The sequence below is a fragment of the Staurois parvus genome, unplaced genomic scaffold (genome assembly GCF_062004578.1).
Source record: "Staurois parvus isolate SC_StPar_1 unplaced genomic scaffold, SC_StPar_1.0 ptg000549l, whole genome shotgun sequence".
Classification (NCBI taxonomy): Eukaryota; Metazoa; Chordata; class Amphibia; order Anura; family Ranidae; genus Staurois; species Staurois parvus.
In genome coordinates, this window is record NW_028318345.1 from 7,858,205 (window position 1) to 7,874,122 (window position 15,918).

General features: G+C 39.4%; 1 protein-coding gene across 2 annotated transcripts in view; it reads left to right on the plus strand.

Annotated features, from left to right (window-relative positions):
• Positions 1 to 15,918, plus strand: part of PCSK5 (proprotein convertase subtilisin/kexin type 5) — a 670,507-nt gene that overhangs the window by 79,546 nt on the left and 575,043 nt on the right. For both annotated transcript variants that reach the window (XM_089691090.1, XM_089691088.1), the window contains exon 2: positions 8,264 to 8,368. In XM_089691090.1, coding sequence (XP_089547216.1) covers positions 8,264 to 8,368 — 105 coding nt within the window. The remainder of the gene's footprint in view (positions 1 to 8,263; positions 8,369 to 15,918) is intronic.

Consider the following 15,918-nt stretch of genomic DNA (forward strand, 5'->3'; position numbering starts at 1 on the left):
GATGATCAAGCTCAGGCATTATATCTAACCCAAGGTCAAACGTTTTAATGCTGTGGTATTTTAGTGTGGCCATAGGTATATAAACAAAATGACAAACTATCTTCCTGACTTCACACATTGCCAGCAATTATATGTATTTTTGTGGAATCCTACAAGTTACTTGTTATTCCCAGTTAGTAATCCCTACGAGTAGGCCTAATAACAGAGGGAAGGCTTAGATACCACACATACACCACTGTTATGCATGCTTCACAACTTTTAAACTTGACAAAGAGGGACAATTTTGAAAGAGGCAGGATGTTCCACATGTATTGCACTGCAGCAAAAAGTGAGTGTGGCCAGTGAAGTGGGCATGGCCATACAGATGTGGTATACAGATATTCATACTGCAGCGTTGGTAAGGATCCTACCTGGCCCTGGAAGATTTATCATAATAACATTTGTCATAAGGACCAAAACAGAAGGTATTGTTTGTTCATTATTTATGTATTTGTTTAGCTGGCTACAACTTGTAGTACAGTCTATTTAAAGTGCAGCAAACCAACAGCTTTTGCAGAGAGTACAGTAATAAACACCAGCAAATGTACAACATAGTATCTATTGTGCAGGTCTTAGAAGTAAGTAATGCACAGAGTGCAGGCGTTAGCAGAGTACAAACAAAAATTAACCCTTCCTTCCAGCCATATCCCTCCCTGTACAGATATTTTCTCCACAGCCCCAAATTCCCACCTACTGCCGTTTTACCCACCACAGCCCTAAACCCCCTCAGCACAGACCACTCCCACAGCCTTTTCTCCCCACCAGTAGAGACCCCTTCTCCAGTAGATACTCCTTCCCTCCACATCAGTAAAGACCCCTCTCCAGTTCAGGCTCCTTCCTTCCCCACCAGTACAGACCTCCCCTATCAGTACAGGTCTCCTCCCTTCTCACCAGTGCAGTCCCTTCTTCCCCAACGGTACAGACTCTCCTCCAGTACAAAAATTTTCCCCACCAGTACAGACCCCAATCCAATGGAGACCTCCTTTCTCCCCACTAGTGCAGATTACCCACTCCACTACAGACCTCCTCCCTCCCCACCAGTACAAGACCTCCCCTCTCTATACTGCTGGTAAAGCTCATTCATATGCAGATCTCCCAGTCAGCTCATTCACACACCAGTTCATTCATATGCCAACTCCTCTGCAATCTGCATACAAATGAGCAATGGGTACAGTGTACAGGGGCAGACCTTTGGGAGAATCGGCCCATGTATATGGGATAGTGGAAGTAGAGTCAATATGCAGGACAGTTCCACGTAATCTAAAACAGGAGGTAAAGTTAGGGTTGGGAGCATATCAGGGCAGGATCTCAGGACTCATTTGATGATGAGTAAGTATTTCTACAACCTTCAGTATATCTTCCATAAATATTTGTCTATGTATGGCTCTTTTAAATACAAAATAAAATTATTTTTTACATAGTTAAGGAGCATTAGATCAAGGGATCTCTGTGTTTTGGTTTTTTACTATGGTAACATTGTACTACTGTGGTGATAGTGAAATATGAAAAAAAAAAATCTTAAAAAAAGGGTAATTAAACATTAAAAATAATAAAAATTTTTACTGTCACCAGTCAGTGTCCCTGATCACCGCCATGCCAGTTATATGATGACGCTGTACTGCACTGGTGACCGTACGTAAAAAAAAAAAATAGTGAAAATTATTTTTGAAATTTTTTCATTTCCTGAAAAATTCGGACAAAAAAAATACAACTTCAAAAAACTCGCCATGCCTCTTATGAAGTACGTTGGACTGTCTACTTTGCAAAAAGGGGTCATTTGGGGGATATCTATACTGTTCTGACATTCTTGGACCTCAAGAAATTAGATTGGCTGTCAGTACATCAGGATTGATCAATATTCAGATATATCCCATAGTTTGTGAACTCTATAACTTTCCTACAAACTAAAAAATACATCCTAATTTGGGTTATTTTCACCAAGGACATGTAGCAGAATACATCTTGGCCTAAATTTATGAAGAACAATTATTTATTTGCAAACTTTTATAACAGAAACAAAGAAAAACGTGTTTTTTTTTTCAAAATGTTCTGTCTATTTTTGTTAAGTTAGAAAAAAATTAAAACCCCAGTGTTGAATAAATACCACCTAAAGAAAGCTCTAGTTGTGTGAAGAAAATGATAAAATTTTAGTTTGGGTACAATGTTGCATGACCGCGCAATTGTCATTCAAAGTGTGAGAGCGCTGAAACCTGAAAAATGGCCTGGGCAGGAAGGTGTAAAAGTGCCCGGTATTGAAGTGGTTAAAAGCAGTTTGAAAATATGTTACAAAAACATTTTATTTCTATTGTATTTCACAAACTTTTTCAAAATAATTTTGTAATATAGTGGTAGATCAAAGCCAAAATACACTTCCTTGAGGCAATCTAAATTCTTTAGGTTTCTTATCAGATAAGTAAAACAAAGCTTGAATGGCATGTAGCAAAACTATCACAGATCTGAACTGCAAAAAAATGTATTTATCTCCACAGCTGTTCTATAAAAATACGTTTATTTTCAGCAGCAAGATATGGGGCAGTATTTTACGAACAACATTATTGCTTTACTACTACTATGTACTATAGGTATGTATATGTGTGTACAGCATAACCCAAGTGTACTCTTAGAAACAGAAACCTTTTATTATATTGCCTCTGACCATCAGCAAACATGAAAAAGTTTGAATGTTTGTTCCTTTATCTGGCTGTTCCAAGAATTCCTGTTTGCTGCATTTGTGGTGCGGAATCCAGTGAAACACATCTTCCATGAGTATGAAAGGTGACAGCAGGGAAACTTGTCAGAGTGGATTTTCTAAAGAATACAAGAATGGCAACCACCCCAATTTATAACTAGCTTTTGAAGTAAGGTGCAGGTGGAAGGGCATTGTACAGTACAAACAAACAGAAGATTTCCCAGCACACTTACCAGCAAGCCTGCAAAACAAACAAATTGAGGCAGCCTAACAATTAACATTAAAACAGATGTTTTAGTTGCACACATTTGCAAATATATGTGGAAGCTGCACTGCCTCGTCTAAGCTCCTCTGTAAAGTGCGGTTCTAAAGCCTAAATTGAGAGTCTCCAATTTGGAGCATATATAGCAATGGATACATTAAGGGCAGGTATGGGAGTCCATTCCTCTTTAACCACTTGCCTACAGGGCACTTTTAACCCCTTCCTGCCCAGGCCAATTTTCAGCTTTCAGTGATGTTGCACTTTGAATGACAATTGCGTGGTCATGCAACACTGTACCCATATTAAATGTTTAATTTTATTTACACAAATAGAGCTTTCTTTTGTTGGTATTTAATCACCACTGGGTTTTTTTATTTTTTGCACTTAAAATGAAAAAAGCGAAAAATATTTAAAAAAAAAAGGTCTATTTCTATTATATTTCTATTATAAAATTTTACAAACTGGTAATTTTTCTCCTTTACTGATGTGCATTGATGAGGCTGCACTGATGGGCACTGATCGGCAGCACTGATGAGGCAGCACTGGTGGGCATTTATGAGGAGCCACTGATGATGCTGCACTGATATGCGGCACTGATAGGCGGCAATGATGAACACTGATAGGCTCCACTGATGGGCACTGTGACAGCATGAGGAAAGTACTGCCGATAACCAGCAAGTGTATTTACATGGTGGTCAGCTGTGATTGGACACAGCTGATTACATGGTAAAATGCCACTGTGATTGGCCTTTTACCATGTCACGTGATCAGCTGTGTCCAAAGGACACAGCAATCACAGCGCTGGGTGCGCACCGCTGGGGGCACATTCTGGGAGGACATCGTAGGACACCCTCCCAGAACTGAATGACCGCGCTGTAGCCGTCATTCGGCTATAACTCGGTAAGGAAGTGGTTAAAGGAGCAAGAAAACATTAGAAGCCCAGTAAGAGCACAGTGACAGCTGGAGGCATGCTAAATCCATTGAGCAAGCTATACAAGAATGGCAGCCACCCCAATTTTGAACTAGCTTTTGAAGTAAGGTGCACATGGAAGGGTATTGCACAGTACAAACAACCAAAATATTTCTTAACACTGTTACTATTTCCTAACAAAGTTGAATGCTGAACTCTCGAGATATAGAAGACACAAAGTATTGAAGCTCTGTATTTATTGATACATCGTTAGACTCCATGCACACTTAGCTTAAAAAACACTAGTTCCCTTGGCAGAAAAAAAAATACTCCTATAGACTGTATTTGTACAATGTTTAGGAGTGTTTAGCGTTTTTTTCTGCCAGAAAACTAAAATCGAAACCACAAATCAGAAGGATTTGTTTTCTGCCTCTAAACGCTGAGCTTGAAATGTGCCTGTAATCATCTGAATGTGTATGGACACGTGATAACAATGAGCTGCTTCTACAGGCAAAACACAAAACTCCTGTAGAAGCAGTTTTTTAAGCCAGTGTGCATAGAGCCTTAAATGTATTTTTTAAATGGAAACAGTGTAACTATCTGAATGTGATCTGGCTTGGGTCTGCTGCAATTCCTGCACAGCAGGGTGCTGCAGTGTTAGAAGAAACAGTAAAAGAAGCTAATCAAGACATGTGTTGACAAGAAGCATACTGCTCACTATGCTGCTTCCCTTTCCCTGACCAGTCACAAGCTGCTGTGGGTCAATGACACCCTAGGCTCCACAAAGTCAGTTGAATGATGCTGGACATCGGACTGAGGACATCTAGGGTTGCAAATGAAGTACTCTTGGGGAAAACTTGATTGAAGGTGAAAATTGGAGCAAAATGGCATTTTTGTTTTATCTAGTCTGCACTAGCATTAGCCCTCTGAAGAGCAATGCATGTTAGATTGCTCTACAGAGGGTGTTTGCAGGCAGTAAGGAGGCTTTATATCATCTTCTCACTGATAATTTTAACCCCCAAGAATCTGAAACCATCGTGGTTTCTGCATGGCCCCATTTGGGTGCATGGGTTGTGTTTAACTGGGGTGATTTATGCATCTCTGCTCCTCCCTCTGTGTACACCACTGTTCGCTGCCTCTGTAGCTTTAGGGAGAGCTGTTGGAGGGCGGCTCAACCACATGGTTTTTATTACCCTCTAACCACAAATGTAGCTTTAAAGGGCTATTCATTTTAATCTTATGTTTGGCTGGCATTTTGTCTGTTGCGAGGAAAGGACATGTCAGTTGGTTATTTTAATAAATTCAACAACTCCTCAAAAACATCCTGCTTTTTATTTATGCTGGCGTATTTAACGTAAACTATTATGATAATATAATTTCCTATAGAATGAGAAGATGTCTGAATTAAGCATTGGCACAAAATAGAAACAAACCTTGAGACTCAAAAATGAGAGCATTTTAATAATTGCACTAGTGAAATCAATTTGTGGTGATAAGTTTATCATTTCCTTGTTATAATATGTTTTGTCTGTTTTTAGTCATTTGGGATACCAGCATCACCAAGTTTTTTATTCTCTTATACTTTAGAATAAGACCATAAAATCTATTAGTTGTTTGGACATTTACTTGTTGCTTTTACAATGCAGTCTACATACACAATTTAATTTTTCTAATGCATGTGTTATTAGAAGATGGAGAACAAGATGACCTACACACAGATGTATGTATTGTTAGTGTGTTAGTGTATCAGTATAAATTGGTTGAGACATACCATCTTGATCAGTTTGGTTTTTCTTTTGATTATGTCAAAATGAACAGTAAAAAATCTTGTTGGACATTCATTGACATGCAGTAAGAATCTCCAGTGAGGATATAGCAGCATACATATATTCTGCAGAATATAGAAGTTTTATCTTTTAATTATAAGGAGTTTCAAGTTTAATTATTAGAACATTTGATAAATCAACTGTTTAAGTAGAGAACCTCTTTTGAATTTTTAAATTTTTTTTTTAATTAAATGAAACAAAATGAATGGGGTTGTTTAATTAGTCATAAAAGTGTATTGATAATATGCACAGTCTAGTCAATCAGTTTCAGGTTATTAAAGTCAGGTACAGCCCTGCCATTTAGGCGCTGTTCTTTGGAGTTCCTAAAGCAGACTCCTCCCCATTTTAATCTTGATGCCAAATTCAGAAAGCAGTACAAATAACGGTCACTTCCACAGTCTATAACTGGCCTTCACAGCAAGGAGCACATGAACGGACGACGCATGTCAAACAACAAAAAAGAAAAAATTCCAGCTCTAACTTTCCAGCCAGCCTGCAAACAAACTGAATTACCCGTCTAGCAGTATGTGTTAAAAACAGGGGTTTAGTTAGCACAGATGTGCAAATACATGCATAAGCTACAGAGCCTCGTCACGGCACCCCAGTATTCTGTAGTTCCTAATGCTACAAATTTCAAGAGAGGCACAATGTATTTAATGGATAGACCAAGGGCAGGTGACCTGAGGGAGCCCACCCCTCCTTAATGGTACAGGAGTGCACTGGACACCCAGCATGTAAATATAAAAGTGTATTGATAATATGCACAGTCTAGTCAATCAGTTTCAGGTTACTAAAGTCAGGTACAGCCCTGCCATTTAGGCGCCGTTCTTCAGAGTTCTTAAAGCAGACTCCTCCCCATTTTGATCCTGATGCCAAATTCAGAAAGCATCAGCATTGAGAAGAAATCACAGCAGGATCAAAAGACAAATAAAAATTTAGATTGAGCCTTCTCTTTAAACACATTTGTATGGAGGTCTTCACTTATTAGACTGAGGTAGCTTTAGAAGTTTACTGTTATAAAACAAGTTATTTTAAAACTCTTTCTTCTTCAAACCTAAAGATATGTGATTGTTTTTTTTTCTAAGTCAAGTGTATGATAAGGCCCCTTACACACAAGGTAGAATCCGTCTAAGATCTGTTTGCCCAGCAGTAGGTCTGTCTGCTGATCCCCGCTGAACAGGTGGATAACAGGTCCATGTCCACGCCGCTTATGAAGCCCACTCTCCTCTATGGGCGGTCAGATGTAAACAGACTTCCTGTTTGTTTACACCCGATTGCCATTCGGCTGTTTTTATTGGATCAGATGTAGGCGGGTGCAAATGGACAAATGCCTGTTTACATCTGCCACTCCATAGAGAAGAATGGAAGTTCCGATCGGGTCTGCTTTGAAAACAGGAACACAATCAGAAAGTTTGTGTGAAGGTGACCTAAAATAAATGGAAGTAATCTGCATCTGTTTCCAGCAGTTTTTTCTTAGCAAAAAATATAACTGAATGAATTATGCTTGTGTGAAAGGGGCCTTAGTTTAAAAAAACAAAGGAAAGGGTTAGAACCCCTGCTGCATTCTCTTTGCCATCTAGGCATTAGATTTCCCCTCATTTCCTGTCCTGGTGATAGTAATTTCACAAAACAGGAAGGGAGTGTAAACATTCAACAGCCACATTGTGATCCTGGTGCCAAACTAAAAGTGGCAAAGCAGGGAGTGGCTAAAACATGTTTTTTTATTGTTCTCCTCTCCTTCTTTATTGTTCCTCTTGAGGATTTTCTTCCCCTCATTTTCTGTCCCATAAAATCAGTGGACAAAATGTAGGTGAAAAGCTCTCTATCTGAGCCATGCGAGTATTTGAGGATGGAGTGTAACCCTTCTCCACTCTATCCAAAAATTAAAAGAAAAGGTTTGACTGGACATATATTCTAAGCTTAAATTGTATGTAAACCAACAAAAAGAAGAACAAATGTATGTTTTCTAGAAATACTCTTCTATCACACGATAATTTAATAACCATTACACACTTATAATTTATCTATAATCTATTCTACTTTCCTACAACATTACACTTTTTTTTTTTTAGTAGTTTTCCTATTTTCGCTACTCCTATAGGTGCTTTAAGTTAATGATCCCAACAACATCATTGTCCATTTAACAGTATATTTCCTTTGGCAAACTAGACAGAATGCTTTTTAATAGCACTAGTCATTTGGCATTTTTTTAAGCAGTTTGTTATGTGTCACTGTGGACGTGCGTTGATATAAAACTCTGCATATAAATTAAACATTAAAAGGTAGACATAGGCTGCCATAGCAGCTTAGTTATAATCTTTGGTTATGCAGTTAGTGCCTGAAGGACATCCACATCCATTTCATATCACATGTCCTTCTTTTGAAAGATGATCATTGTGGCTCAAGTAACATTCTAGCTGCTAGATAATGCATAATTTATCAATTTAATTTGTGCATAAAAGTAGTCTTATAAACCATAACCCAGACCTATGCTCATTTTAGTACCTAAGACCCCTTTGTATTTTTTTTTACCACAGATTGGGTCACTCCAGAATTACTATCACTTTTACCACAGTGGAACTATCAAGAGGTCAGTCTTGTCAAGCCGTGGAACACATAACTTCATCTCCATGGAACCAAAGGTAAGCAGATCTCCACTGTGTTCACAGCTAGAGCTTGTGTATTATTTATAGGTAATGTCTTACCAGGTAGTGATGCTCAGCAGCCATATGAGCTCCTGAGAACTGATACACCATCTTCTCTGTCAAACGTTAGATACAGTGCATAAGATTATTTGACAACACAAGACCAAGCAAATTGTACATTGATTGTGGTCACCACTTTTGAATATAAATAGTTTTGCATTTTAAAAATAAACTGCTTTTATTTTGTCTTCTGACAACATATAGCAATAGCAGGCTTTCCTAACTGAGTGCTGCTACTTGACAATTTCTTGATTGCATTACCATGATACTGATTCTCCCTATCCATGTCATAACTGATCCCAAATTTTGTAGTAAACTCTAAGGTTGTGAGTAGCATTTGCTGCAGTGCTTGGAATGTTGGTAAGTCACTACAGCTTGCTCAGTTTGATTTTTAGATTATATTTATTTATATAGCATAACCAGCTTCATGAAGTACATAGACCTAGGCCTCATTCATACAGTCAGGTCCATAAATATTGGGACATCGACACAATTCTAACATTTTTGGCTCTATACACCACCACAATGGATTTGAAATGAAACGAACAAGATGTGCTTTAACGGCAGACTGTCAGCTTTAATTTGAGGGTATTTACATCCAAATCAGGTGAATGGTGTAGGAATTACAACAGTTTGCATATGTGCCTCCCACTTGTTAGGGGACCAAAAGTAATGGGACAATTGGCTTCTCAGCTGTTCTCTGGCCAGATGTGTGTTATTCCCTCATTATCCCAATTACAATGAGCAGATAAAAGGTCCAGAGTTCATTTCAAGTGTGCTATTTGCATTTGGAATCTGTTGCTGTCAAGTCTCAAGATGAGATCCAAAGAGCTGCCACTATCAGTGAAGCAAGCCATCATTAGGCTGAAAAAACAAAACAAACCCATCAGAGAGATAGCAAAAACATTAGGCTTGGCCAAAACAACTGTTTGGAACATTCTTAAAAAGAAGGAACGCACTGGTGAGTTCAGCAACACCAAAAGACCCGGAAGACCACGGAAAACAACTGTGGTGGATGACCGAAGAATTCTTTCTCTGGTGAAGAAAACACCCTTCACAACAGTTGGCCAGATCAAGAACACTCTCCAGGAGGTAGGTGTATGTGTGTCAAAGTCAACAATCAAGAGAAGACTTCACCAGAGTGAATACAGAGGGTTCACCACAAGATGGAAACCATTGGTGAGCCTCAAAAACGGGAAGGCCAGATTAGAGTTTGCCAAACGACATGTAAAAAAGCCTCCACAGTTCTGGAACAAACTGTCATCCAAACTGGATCTGTCATCCTATGGACAGATGAGACCAAGATCAACTTGTACCAGAGTGATGGGAAGAGAAGAGTATGGAGAAGGAAAGGAACTGCTCCTGATCCTAAGCATACCACCTCATCAGTGAAGCATGGTGGTGGTAGTGTCATGGCGTGGGCATGGATGGCTGCCAATGGAACTGGTTCTCTTGTATTTATTGATGATGTGACTGCTGACAAAAGCAGCTGGATGAATTCTGAAGTGTTTCGGGAATATTATCTGCTCATATTCAGCCAAATGCTTCAGAACTCATTGGACGCTGCTTCACAGTGCAGATGGACAATGACCCAAAGCAGACTGCAAAAGCAACCAAAGAGTTTTTTAAGGGAAAGAAGTGGAATGTTATGCAATGGCCAAGTCAATCACCTGACCTGAATCCGATTGAGCATGCATTTCACTTGCTGAAGACAAAACTGAAGGGAAAATGCCCCAAGAACAAGCAGGAACTGAAGACAGTTGCAGTAGAGGCCTGGCAGAGCATCACCAGGGATGAAACCCAGCGTCTGGTGATGTCTATGCGTTCCACACTTCAGGCTGTAATTGAGTGCAAAGGATTTGCAACCAAGTATTAAAAAGTGAAAGTTTGATTTATGATTATTATTCTGTCCCATTACTTTTGGTCCCTTGACAAGTGGGAGGCACATATGCAAACTGTTGTAATTCCTACACCGTTCACCTGATTTGGATGTAAATACCCTCAAATTAAAGCTGACAGTCTGCAGTTAAAGCAGATTTTGTTTGTTTCATTTCAAATCCATTGTGGTGGTGTATAGAGCCAAAAATGTTAGAATTGTGTTGATGTCCCAATATTTATGGACCTGACTGTATCTTTCAAATTGACCATTCTCATTTTTGGGTCACAGGTGCAACCTAGAGCAACTGGAAGTAACCCATACAAATATGAGGCCATACAGATTCCTTGCAAGTACTAGTGATTCTAGTGGCAAATGAATCCATAATTCCAGCCCTTCAAAGCCCTTTTACATAAGCTGGCCCATTTAGACAAGGTTCCCCAGTAGTTGCACTGTACCATTTGCAAATATATTGTATAATGCAAATAGTGTAAGTCTTTAAAGTAACCCATCAAACCCGGATGAAATTCTCCCAATGTTTATATCCCTACATCCAGGCTTATTTTCATCCATGGTCTACAACAAAATGATCACTGAAACCCCTCCTTTAACCAACCTCCAGAAAGTTTTACCTCATCCATGACTAGTGAATTTTTTGATATTCAGCAATGAGCTACGTTAACTGCCCATTGCTCAGTCATGCAACTCTGTACCCAAATTAAATTTATATATATATTTTCCACACAAATAGAGCTTTCGTTTGGTGGTGTTTAATCACCACTGGGTTTTTTATTATTTTCTATATAAAAAAAAGCCAAAATTGTGGAAAAAACACATTTTTATTAGTTTCTGTTATACAATTTTGCAAATAAATAATCTTTCTTCATAAATGTATGCCAAAATGTCATCTGCTACATTTCTTTGGTAAAAATAACCCAAATCAGTGTATATTATTTAGTCTGTGTGCAGTCTACAAACTGTGGTTAAAGAAACCTATCCTGCTTCTAACTAGTAAACTGCCTTTTATTTCCTCCATCAGCTCATCCCCCCACAGCTATTACCTTTTGTATCACTCAACCCTTCCTCCTAGATTGTAAGCTCTAACGAGCAGGGCCCTCTGTTTCCTCTTGTACCAAATTGTATTGTAACTGTAATGTCTACCTTCATTTTGTAAAGTGCTGCGCAAACTGTTGGTGCTATATAAATCCTGTATAATAATATATTTGAAAATTGATAAATCCTGATCTCATTTTCTGAGGCTCTAAAATGCCACGTCAATACAAATACCCCAAAATGACCCTTTTTTGAAAAGTAAGTCCAAGGTATTTAGTAAGATGCATGGCAAGTTTTTTTGAAGTTGTAATTTGTTGTCACTTTTTTTGGAAAATTAAGAAATTGAATAAAGTTTTTTTTTTTTTTTTAACAACTTTTTTTACATACTCTCACCAGTGCAGTACAGTCACCATATGACTGGTATGTCAAGGATCAGGGATGGATCAGGGATAATGATTGGTGACAGCATGTTAAAAAAATAAATAATTTTGCATTAATTTTTTTAAACTTTTTTTAATTTGTTTAATTATTTTTACTGTCATCAGAGTAGTTCAGTGTCACTATACTGGACTACTTGGGGGAAGGGGGGTTCAGATGATCACGGTTTTCAGCAATCATTTTACTGTCATGATAGGCTTTAATTCATGACAGCTTGCTTATTATTGTGATATTGTGATTGACTACAGCTAATCACATGCTACAGGGTGATGTGATTAGCTTAGGTACCATGCGATAGCTGTAGACAAATCACCACATCACAATAGTAAACAAGCTGTCATGAATGGAAGTAATTCATGACTGTTTTGCTTACATGTTATCATGTGATCAATATGATTGGTCATAGCAATCACCTGATACCCCAGCCACTCACAGTGGCTGGGTACTGCGTACTAAATTGTGTCGCTGCACACTCTAGGGGGCATGCCAGTGCGCATGTGCATTGTGACGTACATTGGGCCTTCTGCAATTTTGACTACTTTGTCATTTTGCCTGCAACATGAGCTACCGTTGACCCACTTCTTTCAGCATAGTTGCCTTTTATTTCTGATTTTGTCAGGGTTCCTCCAGAGGATTCATTTTTGGTCACCAAGTCCCTCCCTTCCCTAAAGGAGAACATTCCACCAGCCAAATTTATTTCAGCTGTTGTTTTAGCTGAACAGAAGGACACAGTTTCCTTTCCAATCAGGGATGTATAGTCCACTTACAATTTTAAGGATTCCACATTCCTTCCTCTTTGGTCAAAATCCTTAAGTTGGGAGCTGACATTGAACTCAGCACATTGATTGTGTTGACTGTCATGTGTTACTTTATCTTCAATGTGCCACTGGAAGCTACCCTAGTTATATATTGGATAACCTCTTCTCTGTTCAGATAATCAGGGCATTCTGGCTTAAATTGGATGTAAACCTCAGACATGAAATATAAACAAAGCATATCCTTCTATAGTGTGTCTCAATTAAGATCACTGTGTCATTTCTGTCTGTTGTTCTGTTCCTCTGCCATCAGAGTCACTTCTGACAAGTTTTCCTGATACCAAGAGAAACATGGGGACAGGGGAGGGAATTCCAGCTGGTTGACATCATCAGCTCTGTTCCTTTGTGCTGTGTGAAGGGGGGCATAGCCCTTCTCTCCAATCAGCTGTCAGAACTGTCCACACTGAGCTTTGCAGAGTGTAACTTCAGCTCTCCACCACCTTTTTTTCCTGACAGCCCAGACTAGCTTTATAAATTTTGGACTTTAAATGGATGTGAAGAGAAGGCTGCAGATAAACAGGAAAAATGTACAGTCAGGTCCATAAATATTGGGACATGGACACAATTCTAACATTTTTGGTTCTATACACCACCACAATGGATTGGAAATGTAACAAACAAGATGTGCTTTAACTGCAGACTGACAGCTTTAATTTGAGGGTATTTACATCCAAATCAGGTGAACGGTGTAGGAATTACAACAGTTTGCATATTTGCCTCCCACTTGTTAAGGGACCAAAAGTAATGGGACAGAATAATAATCATAAATCAAACTCTCACTTTTTAATACTTGGTTGCAAATCCTTTGCAGTCAATTACAGCCTGAAGTGTGGAACGCATAGACATCACCAGACGCTGGGTTTCATCCCTGGTGATGCTCTGCCAGGCCTCTACTGCAACTGTCTTCAGTTCCTGCTTGTTCTTGGGGCATTTTCCCTTCAGTTTTGTCTTCAGCAAGTGAAATGCATGCTCAATCGGATTCAGGTCAGGTGATTGACTTGGCCATTGCAGAACATTTCACTTCTTTCCCTTAAAAAACTCTTTGGTTGCTTTTGCAGTCTGCTTTGGGTCATTGTCTATCTGCACTGTGAAGCCGCATCCAATGAGTTGTGAAGCATTTGGCTGAATATGAGCAGATAATATTCCTGAAACACTTCACAATTCATCCGGCTGCTTTTGTCAGCAGTCACATCATCAATAAATACAAGAGAAGCAGTTCCATTGGCAGCCATCCATGCCCACGCCATGACACTACCACCACCATGCTTCACTGATGAGGTGGTATGCTTAGGATCATGAGCAGTTCCTTTCCTTCTCCATACTCTTCTCTTCCCATCACTCTGGTACAAGTTGATCTTGGTCTCATCTGTCCATAGGATGTTGTTCCAGAACTGTGAAGGCTTTTTTAGATGTGGTTTGGCAAACTCTAATCTGGCCTTCCAGTTTTTGAGGCTCACCAATGGTTTCCATCTTGTGGTGAACCCTCTGTATTCACTCTGGTGAAGTCTTCTCTTGATTGGTGACTTTGACACACATACACCTACCTCCTGGAGAGTGTTCTTGATCTGGCCAACTGTTGTGAAGGGTGTTTTCTTCACCAGGGAAAGAATTCTTCGCTCATCCACCACAGTGGTTTTCCATGGTCTTCCGGGTCTTTTGGTGTTGCTGAGCTCACCGGTGCGTTCCTTCTTTTTAAGAATGTTCCAAACAGTTGTTTTGGCCACGCCTAATGTTTTTGCTATCTCTCTGATGGGTTTGTTTTGTTTTTTCAGCCTAATGATGGCTTGCTTCACCGATAGTGACAGCTCTTTGGATCTCATCTTGAGAGTTGACAGCAACAGATTCCAAATGCAAACAGCACACTTGAAATGAACTCTGGACCTTTTATCTGCTCATTGTAATTGGGATAATGAGGGAATAACACACACCTGGCCATGGAACAGCTGAGAAGCCAATTGTCCCATTACTTTTGGTCCCTTAACCAGTGGGAGGCACATATGCAAACTGTTGTAATTCCTACACCGTTCACCTGATTTGGATGTAAATACCCTTAAATTAAAGCTGACAGTCTGCAGTTAAAGCACATCTTGTTTGTTTCATTTCAAATCCATTGTGGTGGTGTATAGAGCCAAAAATTTTAGAATTGTGTTGATGTCCCAATATTTATGGACCTGACTGTATGTAGGAGTATTTGTTTCATTTCTGTGTGTCACCTGATGGCCGTCACTTTACTGGGTATATGCAAGGGTTTACAGCCACTTTAAGCATGCTGGTTGGTGGAGTAGCAGTGTATGAAGGTCTTGTTAGCTTTCCCCTTGTGAAAGACTGTCCTTTTGCTTTTCCTTTGAAATGATTAAACTTTTGACAGGGACTAAGATTACTTCTTACCCTTGTTATGCACAGCTAAGCATCAACTACACGGGATGGCATCTTCCTATCTTGCAACAAAATGTTCCTTTTGTTTCTTCAAGTCCTTTGACATTTCCTGAAGCCATAGGTTTTCTTCCACCCTCTCAAGCTCAAGGGGGTTTGAGCACCTGTAGCATTCTAAGGGATCCAAGCCTATGGATAAATCTTCCGCTGTGTGAAGATCCACCCCCATCTTTTCCAACAGAGGTTGGGGGAAGCCTGATGGCTTTCCTAAAGATTTTGGAAGTTCACATAGCAGCTGAATGAGAGTGGGATTTGTTTTTAAAGATTACAAGATAGTTTCACTTTTGTCCTTTGCCTTAATTTTTTGCTTTGCGTCTTCCAGTGTATTAGCAACATCAGATAGACCTCCTTCTAGCCACTTAGGGATTGTTGTCCTGGAGGTTATCATTTTCTGTTTTCCAAAGCAAAAGGTTTCAGGGTTTTTTCAAACCTGCTTTACATTTTCTAGGCCCAAAGAAGGCTTTTGAACTATATTGAACTGAAAGCCTCCCATCTTTTCCATACATCCTCTAAGGTTTCTGATGGAGACCTTAGTGCTGTGGAATCAGTATGCCCTGATCAAACTCCTCATCTAATTTGAAAGATCCAAACCAAGGCTATTACAGTCATTTTTATATCTCCAGAGACTGGAAGAGTGTGGTAAGGTGATCTCTTTTCTCGGTTAGTTGACACCCAATGGCCTCTATCAGATCGACCAGTTCTGTTCTCCCAAAGACCGATGTTTCACGCTGCTTCTCGATCCCTGGCTTCAGCTTGGCTACTGAAACTCAGGTTCTGAGAAGCAGATGAATTACAGGTTCAGTTATCCTGTCCATGCTTAAAGATTTTAAATATGCTTATCGTAAGAGTTAAAATCGCATGTGTATGTAGAG